At 39.3% G+C, this 16,544-nt stretch overlaps 1 protein-coding gene across 9 annotated transcripts in view; it reads left to right on the top strand.

The window, feature by feature from the left end:
• Nucleotides 1-16,544, top strand: part of ANO4 (anoctamin 4) — a 444,815-nt gene that overhangs the window by 190,443 nt on the left and 237,828 nt on the right. For 8 of the 9 annotated variants that reach the window (XM_073900417.1, XM_073900416.1, XM_073900420.1 and 5 more), the window contains one exon: nt 15,045-15,236. In XM_073900417.1, coding sequence (XP_073756518.1) covers nt 15,045-15,236 — 192 coding nt within the window. Of the gene's footprint in view, nt 1-5,161; nt 5,259-15,044; nt 15,237-16,544 lie in introns of all 9 variants that reach the window. The other variant, XM_073900422.1, reaches the window with a different exon arrangement.

The raw sequence follows: 16,544 nt of genomic DNA, 5'->3' as shown, positions 1-16,544 counted from the left end.
TCAGGAAATGACAGATGTTGGCAGAGATGTGGAGAAAGGGGGACCCTCCTACACTGTTGGTGGGAATGCAAGCTGGTGCAACCCCTCTGGAAAACAGTATGGAGGTTCCTCAAACAGTTGAAAATAGAGCTACCATCCGATCCAGCCATTGCACTACTGGGTATTTACCCCAAAGATACAAATGTAGGGATCCAAAGGGGTATGTGCACCCCAACGTTTATAGCAGCAATGTCCACAATAGCCAAACTGTGGAAAGAGGCAAGATGTCCATTGACAGATGAATGGAAAAAGAACATGTGGTATTTATACACAGTGGAATATTATGCAGTCATCAAAAGGAATGAGATCTTGCCATTTGCAACTTCGTGGATAGAACGGAGGGTGTTATGCTGAGTGAGATGAGTCAATCAGAGAAAGACATGTATCATATGACCTCACTGATATGAGGAATTCTTAATCTCAGGAAACAAACTGAGAGTTGCTGGAGTGGTGGGGGGTGGGAGGGATGGGGGGGGTGGGTGATAGGTATTGGGGAGGGTATGTGCTACGGTGAGCGCTGTGAATTGTGTAAGACTGTGGTGAGCGCTGTGAATTGTGCAAGACTGTTGAATCACAGATCTGTACCTCTGAAACAAATAATGCAATATATGTTAAGAAAAAAAAAAAGAAGAAGATAACAGGAGGGGAAGTATGAAGGGGGGGAAATTGGAGGGGGAGATGAACCATGAGAGACTATGGACTCTGAGAAACAACCTGAGGGTTCTAGAGGGGAGGGGGGTGGGAGGATGGGTTAGCCTGGTGATGGGTATTAAAGAGGGCACGTTCTGCGTGGAGCACTGGGTATTATGCAGAAACAATGAATCATGGAACACTACATTAAAAACTAATGATGTAATGTATGATGATTAACATAAAAATAAAAAATTTAAAAAGGATAAAGTCAAAAAGAAAGTTAAATTTCAAAGTGCATGTAATTTAGTGTCATTTTGTTCCTGTTTTTCAAACATTTGTTAAACCTAGTGTCTGTAGAAGCACAGTATACAGCTAAAAATCTAGTTGCACCATTATTAGCATAGAGCTGTAATCAGTAAATAATTAGTGGGCTCTATTCTGAAGTTAGTTTTGATAAATTTTTAGACCTTTCTGAATTAACATTTGTTTTATGGCCAGTTAAATTAAATATTGATTAAGGAAATTCAGACAGAGCCAACTTTACCATCTGTCTCCTTCCCTGTCCCCTGAGTACACTGCCTTGAACATCTGGGAGGCCATGCTGACTCTGGGGAAGGCTCATTGTCAGTGGTGATGGCCTGGGATAGGCTGAGAGACCAGGGTGTTGGAATCATTAGCAAAAATATTAATCAGATTAAGAAGAGATGGGAACCTGGATTAGTGTTTTATTGCTGTGGTAACAAATTACCACACACTTGGTGGCTGAAAGTGATACAAACTTATTATCTTAAAGTTCTACAAGGTAGAAGTTTGACACAGTTCTCACTTGCCTAAATCAAATTGTTAGCAGGGCTTTGTTCCTTTTGGAGGCTGTAGTGGAGAATTTGTTTCCCTTCCTTTTCCAGCTTCCAGAGCTGCGGTATTCTTTGCCTGGTGGTCCCTTCCATGAACCAGCAATCGAGCATCTCTCTCTGACCCCAGCCACAAAAGATTCTCTGCTTTTAAAGCCTGATGATGAGATTGGGTTTCCCCATATAACCCAGCATAATCTCCCCATATCAAAGTCCTTAATCAAATTTGCAAGGTCCTCTTTGTCATGTGTATGGTATCATATTCACAGATTCCAGGAGAACCATTATTCTGCTTGCCACAGGGCGTGAATTCAGGGTATTGGATTCACTGTCTGCACTTCCTTTGTTTACCGCCCATCTTCTCATTCTTCAGCTTTTTGTATTTTGGCATCCATTTCTGTCTCAGTTCACTTTAAACCTTTCTCTTCTCTGTTCTCAACTTCTTCAACATTCCTTTAGCATGCAGTCAGTCCCTTTGACTCCCTTCTCCTACTGAGAGCAATGTTGCTATGTAGGCTAGTCAGGCTACCTGGGTTCAAATCCTGGCTGTGCCACTTATGTGTGACCTTTGGTAAGTTACACACTATTTCTGCACCTCAATTTTCTCATTTGTAAAATGGAAATAAAGAATGTGTATGTCTCATGTATGATTGACACAATGATTAAATGAGTTAACATATTTATTTCTCTTAGAATGATGCCTGGCACGTAGTAAACCCTCCACAAATGCTAACAATTGTTGCTGTTATTTTGGTTACTCCCCTTCTAGAAGTTCCCTCAGGAAGTATCTGAGATCTCATTTCTTTTCTACAAAAATTACGGTATCTCTCAGAGATTTAGCATTAATCCGTCTCCTTCACTGGCCCCCTCAGTGCAGTTCTAGGCAAAGAACTTCAGCCAGCAACATATCCAAACTCCACACCTCTATTTCTGGCAGTGCTGGGTGAACCATTTTATTTGGATGTCCAAATCCAAAGACTATGGCTTAAAAATAATACCTTGGAAAAAGAGTTATTTTTCTAGGGGGAGCCAGAGACCTCGCATATCCAAAGCCTAACCCAACATCTTGCCTATCAAATATCCCATCTGTTTTTATTTCTGCTACTATCTTCAGATCCAAAGATAATTTTGATTCTTTCCTCACACCCCTAAACCTCAAAAAGTTTATCAAATTCTACAGAATCTACTTGCAGTCTCTCTGTTTGTATCCTTACTGTCTTTACTGCCACCGTTCTGATCCAGGCCCCTATGGTTCTTACCCTGATCTTTTTCCCCAGTTGAAGTAGGCAATCTCTTCTTAAATCCCTGTTCTGATGATGCACCCTCCCAACCTTGCTCACATATCTTCAGTGATTCCTCAGTGTCCTAAAATGAAGGTTATACTCTTTGTGCAGCATTCAAGGCTCTTGACAAATTGTCTAAAAATTTTAAAATTCCGTACAAAAGTCAGTTTTTCTTATCATTACTTTCAGTCTAAGTAGCCAGTGTTACTGCTCACCTATCTTAAACATGCTTGAAACTGGGCACTTCATTCTTCCATGAATTCACTCTGTTCTTGTATACCCTCATGCCCTTGTTGCCAGGAATGCTTTTTCCCTCCATCTTTGCCTATTAGAAACTTACCCAGCAGTCTAAACTTAGTGACACCATGTACTGCTCTCTTCATGAAGCCTTTCCTTATAGCCTTTCCCCACAACTCTGAGCGGGGAAAACTACAGCCCAAATCTGACTCACTGCCTGGTTTTAAAAGTAAAACTTTATTGGAACTCAGCCACACTCCTTTATTTATAAATTGTCAATGGCTGCTTTAGGGCTATACCAGCAGAGTTGAATAATTGCAACAGAGACCATATGGCCCACAAAGCAAAACTATTTACTATGTGACTCTTTATAGGAGAGGTGTGCTTGGAGTGTACATAATCTGAATACCTCTCTTGTAGCCCCTTCACCTCTCCCTTCTGTTAGAATTACTTCTGCACACTTTTTTTTTTCCTTGTAAGAACACAGATTCTGCCTTCATCGTCCTTGTTTCTGTGATTGGGGCTAGGAGGGTGTAGAGCTTAGTCATTATCAGTAGAAATAAGTTATTTTGTAAAAAAGAGTTCTAACTAAGTTTTTGCTCACTTGCCTAAATGACCAAAATCTTGTATAAAGCACTATTCCTTTTAGTGCGTTAATGCTTATCATTTGATGTTACTGGTAATAATCCATTTTGTTTCTCTTCTAGAAGCATTTTATTGATTGCCAAGATAAGTTAAAGTTGAGTCCAAGGATCTTAAGGATTAATGTTCTTATGCTATTTAAGTTGCTCACTTGGAGATACCACTTAATAAGTGCTTCCACTGAAATTTAGGAATTGCTGTTTACTTTTTCACAATGTGTGGGTTTTACCATGTGAAGTGGACACCTAGTTTCTTGGTTATTTTTGTTGCCTACCCCTAACTGTATGTTCATGGGGTGTGATAACGTTTGACCACACCACTGTCTATTATGAAAAATGCCAAATAATTAAATTTGTTTTAGGAGAAGCAGAGATGCCTTTTCACTGGCTGCTTAAGGAAAGACAAAATGACCTGATCTTTTTTTAAATCCAAGAAGTGTTGATGTCTTTCTCCAGATGACATTGGAAGCCCTAGCTCTTTGCTTTTAGGACTGGGGTGTGCCTCCTTTGTCAGACTCTGAGCTCCGTGAATGTAAGGACTTTATCCTTTAATCTCTGAATCCTCGAATCCTCAGTGCTTAGCAGAGTGAGCTCTTAACAAATGTTTATTCCGTGAATCAATCAAAAACAATTGAAGGTCTCAAAAAGAGCTCTTTCCCAAGGTGTTAATTTTAAACCATACTCTTGTAATTGCCTACTTCCATCTTGTTTACATCCTTAAATATGACAAATTTCATGTTAGAAGTTTTATATCTGTGTGTGTGTTGGGGGGGTAGAGTACATTGTGTCTAAGGCCACAGAACACAAGGAAAATCCTTAAACTTTCATGGGATGACAAGAATTCCATAGCCATTTTCTCAGTGCTCCCCAGTGTGAGAATGTAAGATTTAGGATAAGTTAAATATTGCAGGATGAGGTAAAGTGAGAAATCCAGGGTTTAGATCAGCCTTCAGAGTAGTGAAGAAAAAAAAAGATGACAAAAATGTCGTAGAATTAGAAAACCTTGGGGAATAAAGGTGAAGGATAGCACACATGAAGTTTTTGAGAACCTTCCAAGGAAATTCTCAGTGATGTTGTCCTTCACTTAGGAGGATGTAGAAGCTTTAAGTGTTAAAATTGAAAGGGATGGATTTCCAAGTCTCTGATAACCAAGGTTCAGGAGAAAACAGAATTCTAACAAATGAACAGACTAATAAAGGTGATTCTTATGTTGCATAGGAGGGATTGTGTTAAGGAAATTAAGAGGTAGTGAAGCCCTCAGGGTCTGGCAACAGTGGGGGCTTAACTATTTGTAAAGAGGCAAGGGTAATATTAGAGCCCAGCAGAAAGAGAGCTGTGGAAAAGGGGCCATCCAATAGAAGTAGATCTTGTAGAGGACCCTCAGAAGTGCTGAACTATGGTGGGGGGGGGCAGGGAATAATTAACTCAGGCAAAACTATGCAAGCACGTTTCATGTCTCTGCTTTCATTATGTCCAGTGCAAGTCATGATGACCAAGTCCAAAATCAACAGAGCAGGGAACATACTTTCCCTCCTTACTGGGAAGTACTGATGGGGCCACATGGCAGAGAGAAGGTATGAACTGGGGACAATAATTCACTGTGTCACTGTGGTTTCCTGAAATGAAGTGCTTCTGGTAAAATTCTGTAGTGGGGTGGGGTGGCGGGGGGAGGAATCTCTAAATCAGCCTCAGGCATAGGAAACAAAGAAGTTACAAAAAGGGTATATAGGATCTAGAGGTGGCTTTGAAGGAGAGAAACCCTGGTAATTTATCTGCAGCACTTTATTTTAATTTAGTAATGCTGGTTATACATTGTTATAGTCTCCTATCCTTTCTGATTCTGTAAATTCTTTATGTAGACATTGAACCAAAAGTTAAATCTAGGTAATATATCTAATCTTTAGCATTTTGGTCTTTTTTCAGAGTGCTTGAATGCCAAGTTCATGTGGCTTTAGATAGACAACTGTCACAAAAAATTACAAGTAACAGTGACTTGGAAGTTTTGATGTGTTTTGATGTGTTGGTACTGCTGGATTTGTGTAATATGTTGATGCCAATCCATCAAATAGCCTGCCACAGTGCAGGGAGACCAAACAGAAGGAGACATGACACACCCAAGGACCTGGTGTGATGGAGGAAGGTTGGATTGTAGCAAATCCTCTCATTAGATCTACTAAGACTAAACAGTGCTCCATCTTCAGGCCTCCAGAGGGATCTCATATGGGTTACATCTCAGCATTTGTGACTGCTCCCTGGAATGCGCCCACATTCAGTTACCCACCATTTCCGATACTCAAAGCTCCTCAGAATGTTTGCCGTGGCTCCACCTGAGCTCATCTGACTGAGGTTGCACGAATTCTGCCCCCTGTAATGGGATTATACCTAAGCTAATAATAATTGGGGTACACCCTTGGCTATGTGCAATCTACATGTTTGAGTCTTCTTCCTCCCTAGGGTATGGGAGGGTATCAGCCTATTTTATAAATATTTTGTAAAATGTATTTTGAACCAAATAAAAGAGGATATTAGAAAAGCTTCAGAAGTTTGGGAAAGCAATTCTAAGCCTGAGAAGCAGCCAGGAGAATTTTCACTTCTGTTCTCATAAGTGTTTTGGGAAGAGGAAGTGCCAGATTCGTTCTCTACTTTGTAGTTAAATCTGAGAAAAAAGAGAAAAGTAGAAATAAATATCCCCTTGCACAAATTACTTTTTTTCTTAATCAGGAATAGGTGAGTTTTATGTTTTGCTCATGGTAGTGACATTCAAAACATAGGTTTTCAGTGGTTTGAAAAGTAATTTAAGAAATGACAAGGAGAGTGATGCAACACAGAGGCGCTCTGGCTGCAAGTTGTAAAACATCGACAGAACTGCAGATGTTCCCGTGGCACAGAGCTCTTCTGAATCACAGGAGTGACATTTAGATGAAAGCAGATCGCTTTTACATGGGTGCACTTCTGCACAATGCAGCCAGAGCTAGTGCACCTTGGTAGTGAGCCAGAGAGAAAGAGCACCAAAGAATTTTATTTTGTTGGGAAAAATACTCCCATTTTTAGATAGGATTTTAAGGAAAATGTAAGGTACTTAAAAAGAAATCTGACCTTGTGTTCTCTTATCAAAATATTAAACATTTATTGTGTTTCTGTGGACTCATTGAATTTCTCAAGAGAAGATTCAGGCCAAGTAGGAAATATGGGCTTGAAATTTGGGAGACAGAGTGAGTGACTTTGGGAGATGACCACATGAAGACAACAGCTGGAGACGTGGGATCTGGAAGATTGCTTGGGGAGAGGATTAAGACAGAAGAGCAAAGTCAAAATGTTGGGAAATACCCCCCCCCGTGGTAGACTGATAATAGCCCCCAAATATGCATCCATGTTCTAATCCGCAGAGTTTGTGGAGGTGAACTTATTTGGAAAGAGTTTATAGATGTGATTAAGGACCTTAAGATGAAGAAATTATCCTGTATTGCAGGTGGCCCCTAAATGCCGTCACCCATGTCCTTATAAGAGAAAGGCAGAGGGAGATAGGAGGTGATGAGACCATGGACACAGACATTGGAGTGACGTGGTCACAAGGCAAGAAATACCAAGGAATGCCAGAATCCATGAGTGGCTGAGAGAAGCAAGGAAAAAAGGGTCACCTCCAGAGCTTCTGGAGAAATCACAGTCCTCCTAACACCTTGACTTCAGACTTCTAGCCTCCAGAACAGGGAAGTAATAAATTTGTGTTATTTCAAGCCACCAAAGCTGTGGTAATAAGTTATGGTCGCCCAAGGAAACTAACATCCCCACCTTGGGGAACAAGAGAGTTTCCAGTTAGGAGAGGGAGTAGTGAGAAGCGTGAGTGTCATGGAAACCAAAGGAAAAGTTTAAAAACAGTTGACCAGACACAATGGTGTTAAATTCTAGGGCCTAAGGGGTGAGAGTGAAAAGTGCAGGGAAGTCACTGATATGATAGAAGGCAATGATGACCTCTGCCTTGCACTGCATACCTGCTGTATGCTGGGCACTGCCCCTAAGCACTTTGTAGGTATTAACTCATTTTCATGACTCTGTGAGGTAGAAACTGTTATTGTCCCCTTTTACAGGTGATTAAACTGAGGCACAAAAGATTCAATAACTTGTACAAGGTAAAATAGGTAGAAAATGGTATGGCCAAGAATTGAACCCAGAAACTCTGACTCCAGCACTCAACATTTTAACACCTACTCTTCTTGTTCTCTTCATCCCTAAAGATATGTGTTTCTCAAGGCTCTGCCTGCAGATCTTTTATCAAGCAGGGTAGATGATAGGTCTCAAGAAAAAAAAGGTACTTTTTTTGAAAGATATTTTGAGGTAGAAAGGTGGTAAGATTAGAAACTTGACATTGCCTGGGATCCATCTTAGCTGCATTGGGGAGGAAGCTGTCTGCTGAAGCCGAGGAAGGCAGCCAAGTTTCAGGCCTTAAGGAGTCTAGGAAAAGACGATGAATATATAGTGGAACAGGAAGCATGAAATTAAAAATTTGTTGCACAGGTCAACATACTCAGTGTCATTTCCTTGGCTGGCTCTTGACTCTGCTCTGCCAGTTCTCAAGGGGTACAGCATTCAACTCTTTTGATTTCAGCTCAGGTCATGATCTCAGAGTTGTGCGATCAAGCCCCAGGCTCTACGCTTGGCATGGAGCCTGCTTAAGACTCTATTCCTCTCTCTTCCTTCAGCCCCTCCCCCTCCCTCTCTAAAAAACAAAAACAAAAAAACAGCCTATGTATTGGTATATAATTAAGTAAATTCATCAGGCTGCATGCTGTAGTGGAAAAGATGAGGGTTAAAATTTCAATTACTCACTGTGTGACATTGGACAAGAAACCTGAGCCTCAGGTTTCCTATCTGTAAAATGTAGATACAAATTCTCTTGTCTCATAGGATTGGGATGAGGCATTAACGGTGTAATGACCAATATTTAGCACTGTGCCTGGCATTTAATAGATGATCAGCCTCAACATTTTTTCCCAAAGTAATTAAGAACAAATTGGACGATGCAGTTTATTGACTGATAATTCATTTCTGAAGATGTAATTGCTGAGTCTTCGAGAAATGTTAACTTTTCATATCTGGAGTATATTTGATGTCTTAAGCGCTCTCTCTCTCCCCCATGGATTTAACCATTGTATAAAGAGAGCTCTGATGGGCCAGGTCCTTTATTTGCACCTCTGAGAAATCTTAATTTCTGGAGGACCATATGAATTTGCTGAGACAGTAAGGATTCCTCCTCAATTCCCTTATAACATACCCATCTTCCCCATATACATCCTTCCCTGGCAATACTCATGAATTTTTTTGACATATCCCCCCATGATCTACATTATTGTATTTTTAATATGGAATTCAACAATTCCAAGTACCTATGCCATTTATTTCCACAGTGTAATTTTTATTGTCATTTGTAACATTTTATACTTCCTTGAAAGGAGTTTTATACGAGCTAGAAGTAGCCACTGAGTCATAGTCCTGGTTCCTTTAGCCCAATAATCCTCTGCAAAAGGGACAAGGAGAAATGTTTTTTCAAGAGTGGTCTGTTTCATGGTTGCAGACTCAGACTGCATGTGCTGTCTGATGTTGACTTAAAACATCTCCTCGCCCTTTCATCTGTCACCTGAAAATTTGTCTGCATTCTACATTCTTGGTGGGTCTACAGATAATTCATTTTGCATCTCTCTGGAAATACAGAACATACAACCATGGTAGGGAACATGACAGAGTGGAATAATACCAGGTTGATGCTGTTGTGTTAGTTCTGCCCACAGAGAAACATCTAGGAGTAAAAGGCTCACACTTGCCTAGGCACCTGAGCATCAGAGTGGGGCATGCATTGTGAGGGGAAGGCTGCCAGGTGGTCTCCCAAGGGGTCACCCAGCATGGCTGGCTTTACCTGTGTGAATTTCCCAAGAACATATCTCAGGCTCATAGCACTGTGGGCTTAGAAACCAGATCTGTGGGCAGATTCATTCTAAGCAATCATGAGGAGATATAAGTGTAAAAAGAAATTCAGGATGCCAATTTGTTAGTCCACGCTGAGAACCTTGGTTGCTGGGTCGATGGGAACATTGGTATGATTACTGTCTCCCTGCAGTGGAAACCAAATCCTAATCTGAAGATTGTCTGGTGAGTGCTGTTAGAGCAAAGGCAGAATAAAGAATAGGCAAAGGCAGAATAAAGAGAAAAATTGTGTCTCAGGACTGTCTGGCTGTTGGAACACTTATTTTAGGCTGTTGTCTGAACGGGCACTACTCATGTTTGTTTATTACAAGTTTTGTTGTTGTTTGTTTTTGTTACGCTTGGCTGACCAAACCTCATTCTGATTTGAGTCATCCTTTCTTAACATTTGTTAGAATTTACAGTTTGGCCCAGGTCACATCATTCCCCCCCCATTGGGGAAATTTAAGATAACTCTTTATACCTCAGACGTGACCCATGATTGCAGATTTACACTTTACTTCTGAGGAGGCTTTTATTTCCCTCATTTCTGGGTTTTAAATAGACTTCTTACTATGGCCTTCCAGTACTGATAATAAGTAGACTGTTTTTCCCTGCCAGGCTGTTTCCTCATCTATATAAGGCACCGAATTAGTTAGCCAACCACTAAGGTAACTTCCAAATCTAAATTTCTACCTTCAAATTTCAAGATATTCTCCTCTTAATAAAAAATTCTGCAATTTGGTGAGGCTCAACTTTCCTCCATCAGATGGCATAAATCCTGACCATGTTCCCCTGGCTTGTTGGCATTAAATAAGGCTAACATCTTTCCTTGGCTTCTTTTTTTTTTTTAAAGATCTGGATTTAGTCTTCCATGAGTTTGAATTCTAGCTTTGTCCTCATAGTGCTTCTTTAGACAAAACTTATCTTTCATATCTCACTGAGGCTTCTAAAATTACTTTCCAATTCTCTTTTCCATCAGTAATAGTTGGAAATCTGTAGTGAAAACATTTTATCAACTATTTGGTTACCTTGAAATATGGTTAGTAAAGGAAAGGCAAGGATAAATGCTTGCTTCTTTCCCTTTATCAATTTTCTGAGTAATGAATTGGTGTTTTAGCAACCTCTAATGGTGATCAATGAGTGTTCTTTTAAGAAATATTTTGATTATTAATAATTTTATTATTTTAAAATATCTTGAATTTTTTATATGGCTCATATGTATCAGGTGTAGTCCATATTGATATAATCAGTGTAAGTCAATACAATCAATATTGTTTTTGATGAGATTGACATGATGTCTAGAGTTTGCTTTAAACTACTCTAGCACCTAAAAAGCAAATCAACAACAAAGGGCGTGGAATATGATGAAACAAGATTAGAAAAATTTTTTTTCCTCACCAGCTTTATGGAAAAAAACTTGATATTTGTTGAAGCTAAGTAATGGGTACATGGAATTTATTATACTAATCTTTTTGCTTTTGGTATGTTTGAAATTTTCCTGGATAAATTACCTCTAAAAAGGTACATAATTCTAAGATCAGAGGCATAAATCTGAGTTCAATCCTCAACTGTGGTCTATACATGAATCCTATGAAAAAAGTTGCTTGATTTTTTTTTTTTTTAACTAAAAGTTGCTTCGGGACTTCTAGGGAAGATGGCAGAGTAGGAGGACCCTAAGTTCACCTCATCTCACAGATACAACTAGATAATACTTCAGAGCAAACAACCCAGAAGAGGACCCAAAGACTGGCCAAATTCCACAACTAAATGTAGAAAAGAGGCCACATTGAACAGGATAGGAGAGGCAAGAGCTTGGTGGGAACCTAAACCCTGTGGATTTAACTGCTGGACAGAGGTTAGCCACAGGTACAGAGAGAGGTAAGAAACAGACTAACACACTGGGGAGCCTATAAGGGAAAGAGAAATCTCTATAGCATTTGGCTCTGAGAATCAGGGACTGAATTTCATGAGTACTTAAAATCAGCAGGCCTTAAACCTTGGCACTTTAAAAATCAGCTGGCTCAGCTCTCAGAGCCCAGAGGGCAATAGGAAGCTGAGCCCCGACCCTTAAAGAGATAGCACCGCAAACAGCCTGTGAAGATGCAGCCTGGAAGCTGCAGTTTGAAAGGCACCTGGAACTTATAGGAAGGAAAGTTAGTTACTAATATCAGAGTTCCCTGAGAGACTTTTCCAGGAACAAAGGAGCTGGCAGGTGCCATTTCTCTACCCTACCCCTCATCATAAACACACAGCCACCTGTGGGAACCAGCAGGGCACCAGCACTCCCTACCTAACTTGCTTATACTGTGCCCTGCCCCTCCAGCCAGTCCTGCCTCAATCCTGGTGCTACAGATCCCCTCCCTGAAAAGACCCACAGAGACCTCACCAACACTATTATCTCCCAACCCCCTGTGGAAGATGTGGGCACTTTGTTAAGAATGCATCTCTCATCTGCGGGTACTTTGTGGAGTGGCCAAGCTAGCCCAGGTCTTTGCTAAGGCTACAGCCTTAGCAGTAAGGCTAGCTAAGGCTTAGCCTTAGCCTCCCCTGTGGAGGAGGACCAGCACTACCTAGTTAAAAGTGCACAGCTGGCCCACTACTTGCAAGAGCAAGAGATGTAGATGACTTCCCAAACACACAGAAACAGACACAGAGAACTAGACAAAATGAGGACACAGAGGAATATATCACAATGAAAAAATAGGACAAAATCAGCAAGAGACCTAAGTGAAACGGATATAAGTAACATTCCTGAGAGAGAATTTAAAATAATGATCATAAAGATCCTCACTGGGCTTGAGAAAAGAGTGGAAGACACCTTAACAAAGAGATAGAAAACATAAATAAGAACCAATCAGAGATCTAGAACACAATAAGTGAAATTAAAAATGAACTTGGTGGACTAAATGGGCTGGAAGAAGCAGAGGAATGAATTAATGACTAGAAGACAAAGTAATGGAAAGTAATAAAACTGAAAAACGGAGAGAAAAATTATGCAAAATGAGAATAGACTTCGGGAACTTAAACATATCCAGATCCAGGAGGCACAGAGATCCCCAACAAAATCAACCAAAGGTGGCCCACATGAAGACACATAGTAATCAAAATGGTGAAAAGTAGTGATAAAAATTTTTAAAAGCTACCAGGGAAAAGAAGTCAGTTACATACAAGAAAGTCCCCATAAGGCTATGTGTGGATTTTTCACCAGAAATGAAGTGGGTAGCATGATATATTCGATGTGCTGAGGGAGAAAAATCTATAGCCAAGAATACTCTATCCAGCAAGGCTATCATTCAGAATAGAAGGAGAGATAGTTTCACAGACAAAAACTAAAGGAGTTCATGACCACTAAACCAGGTTTAGAAGAAATAATAAAGGGAACTCTTTGAGTGGAAAGGAAAGATCATAAATGAGAGTATGAAAAGTAGGAAACACAAAAGCAGTAAAAATAAGTATTTCTGTAAAAAATCAGTCAAGGGACCCATAAAATAAAAGGATGTAAAATATGATACCACATAACTAAAACATGGAGAGGAGTAAAGAATGGGTTCAAACTTAAGCGACCATCAACTTAATATAGACTGCCATATGCAGAAGATTTTATCTACAAATGAAATGATAACCGCAAATCAAAGCCCACTAATAGATATGTAAAGAATAAAGAGAAAGGAATCGAAGCATATCACTAAAGAAAACTAACAAGCCATGAAAGAGAAGAAAGGATCTGAGAAAAACTACAAAAACAACCACAAAACAAGTAACAAAATGGCAATTAACACATATATATCAATAATTACCTTGAATGTAAATTGACTAAATGCTCTAATCAAAAGTCATAGGGTGACAGTGGTTAAAAGAGACTCATTTCAGACCTAAAAACACCTGCAGATTGAAATTGAGAGGATGGAGAAACATTTATCATGCAGATGGGTGTCAAAAGAAAGCTGGAGTAGCAATTCTTAAATCAAACAAAATAGACTTTAAAACAAAGTCTTTAAAAACTTAGGACACTATATAAATAAAAGCAAATATAAACTGTTGGGACTACATCAAAATAAAAAGTTTCTGCACTGTGAAGGAAACAATCAACAAAACTAAAAGGCAATCTACTGAATGGGAGACGCTATTTGAAGACATATCCGATAAAGGGTTACTATCCAAAATATATTTAAAAACTCAACACCTAAAAACCCACAAATAATTCAATTAAAAATGGGCAAAAGACATGAATAGACATTTCTCCAAAGAAACAGACACATGAAAAAATGTTCAACATCACTCATGAGGGAAATGCAAATCATACTATAATATTACCTCACACTTGTCAGAATGGCTTAAATCAACACAAGAAACAATAAGTTTTGATGGGGATGTAGAGAAAGGGCAACCCTTTTGCACTGTTGTTGGGAATACAAACTAGTGTAGCCACTGTGGAAAACAGTATGAGGGTTTCTCAAAAAGTTAAAAATAGAACTACCCTATGATCCAGTAATCACACTTCTGGGTATTTACCCAAAAAATACAAAAACACTAATTCAAAGGGATTCATGCATCCATATGTTTATTGCAGTATTATTTATAATAGCAGATTATGGAAGCAGCCCACGTGTCCATCAGCTGATGAATGGATAAAGAAGATGTGGTGTATATATATATATATATAATGGAATATTATTCAGCCATAAGAATATGAAATCTTGCTATTTGCAACAACATGGTTGGAGCTAGAGAGTATGTTAAATGAAATAAATCAGAGAAAGTAAAATACCATGTGATTTCACTCATGTGGAATTTAAGAAACAAAACAAATGAGCAAAAGAAAAAGACAAACCAAGAAACAGACTCTTAACTATAGAGAACAAACTGATGGTTAGTGGAGGGGAGGTGCATGGGGGGATGGGTGAAATAGGTGATGGGCGTTAAGGAGAGAGTTTGTTGTATTGAGCCCTGGGTGATATATGGAATTGTTGAATCACTATATTGTATACCTGAAACTAACTAACACTGTATGTTAATTCTACTGGAATTAAAATATTTTTAAGAAAGGAAAAAAATTGCTCAATTTTTATTGAAATTCCAGATACCCCAGCAACACTTTCTAATCTAAATAAAGTGCATATTTTCCCAGGATTTTGGAAAGAATTTTAATATTTGACTTTATTGGATCTCATTCACAAAACTCTTGTCATGAGAACTGAGAATGTTCACTTTTGAATGAACTAATGTTCAGTGAATAATGCAATGTGAAAATCAATCAGTATCAGAATTCCAGTGTCATTAGCATCCCTTAAGAATTTGAACCATAATTACTTATGCTGTCTGTATTTCATGCCAGAAAATAATTTGGCATTTTAACCATTCAGAAGTGACTTCTTTAATAATAATGGTGCTATTTCTCATTCCAGGTTTAAGTTTATCTATTCATGGGGCTGAAAAGTGTTTGCAAATCCATCAACGGCGAAGTGTGGCAAGCCGCCCAGGATCACGTCGCCTGCCTGTGGTCAGGCATTCCTCACTTCCACCAGGCAGAAGGTCAATAAAAATGGAGGCAAGCTCTTCTGGAATCACTAGTGGGAAAACCAAAGTCTTCCACCCAGGTAATGCATGGGAAATGTTCAACAGAGACCCATTTTAGCAGCAACCTAATATTGCCTGCATTATATTTTTATTCCAGTTAAACTTACCTTTTTATTTTTTATGTTTTTTTTTTTAAACTTGCCTTTTTAAAGAGTCTTGTTTTTTCTCTTCTTTTCCCTTTGGTCAGTGGTAAATGTCACCAAGACCAAAAAGAAGAGAAAGAGCTTGATGTGTCAGAAAAGGTGAAGGCTACATTCTACCTACAATGGTAGAATCTAAATGAAAATCTGAGTGAGTAAACTCTTACTCAGTTCAGAGAAGCTTATTGTATAATACAATAAAATAAAGATTTGGCCATTTTCTTGATAATTTGCTCTAAGATAGTCCAGGGAAAAATTCAAGGTAAAAATGCCCACTTTGAAGCCTGTGTTATCTGATTTGCCTTGGCTGTATTGTCTGGAGATTAGGAGCGAAGACTGGGATTGTATTAAGTTTCAAGGCTCTGGAAAACATCTGTGATTTCTTAAAAATGTTAAAATGAGTTTAAATTAAAATAGGTAATTTCAACTAAAAGGTTTTATTTGCTTGTTTGGATGAGAGGCTCATCTAAGTATGCATTCATTCATTCATTCATTCAGCGATTTTATTTTGAGTGCCTTCTGTATGCCAGGCATTGTTTTGAGTGTTGAGAAGACACCAGTGAATAAAGCAACATTTCTGCCCATCTGATTCTTAGAACCATTGAATTGTGAGGCAGTTTAGAAGTCCTGAACCTGATCCTGATTCCTCTGTGTTATGTCCTGGCAGGTGGCCACCTAGCCCCAACTGAAGCCAAGCCTCCATCTCTAGATAAGTCACACCATCTCTCTCTCAACTGATAACCTTGTTTCCTAACCTCACTGAGCTACCCCAGGGCCATTGGGCATGAATAACTGCAGATTCCTTACCCTCCACCTCCAAATTTATCTCTGCATTACTTTCATTCTACTGGTCTTTCCCCCAGTTTTCAGAAAGTGAAGATCCTCCCATTGTCCTTGACCAAGGCTTCCCCTGTGGCTTTGGCCACCCCTCCTCTCTTGAGCCTCACTCAGGAGAATGTGTACTCTCTTCCTCGTCTTTTCTCCTCCCTTGCTTTTGACTTAAGAAGGCTTAAGCTTCTTCCATTCTAATCATTTTCATTTGACACTGACCTTTTCTCTCTTCTGCCATGTTTCCTCCTCTAAAAGAATTATCTACTCTTATTTTCTATTCTCTCCCACTTCCTAGCCACTCTTGAACCTAATACATTCTGATTTTTAGATTATCCACTCTTTCACAGCTGTCTTGAG

Source organism: Callorhinus ursinus, unplaced genomic scaffold (genome assembly GCF_003265705.2).
Source record: "Callorhinus ursinus isolate GAN/ISIS: 27379988/994484 unplaced genomic scaffold, GSC_fseal_2.0 scaffold14, whole genome shotgun sequence".
NCBI lineage: Eukaryota > Metazoa > Chordata > Mammalia > Carnivora > Otariidae > Callorhinus > Callorhinus ursinus.
The sequence above is the reverse complement of the archived record's forward strand: the minus strand, read 5'-3'. Positions and strand labels throughout refer to the sequence as shown.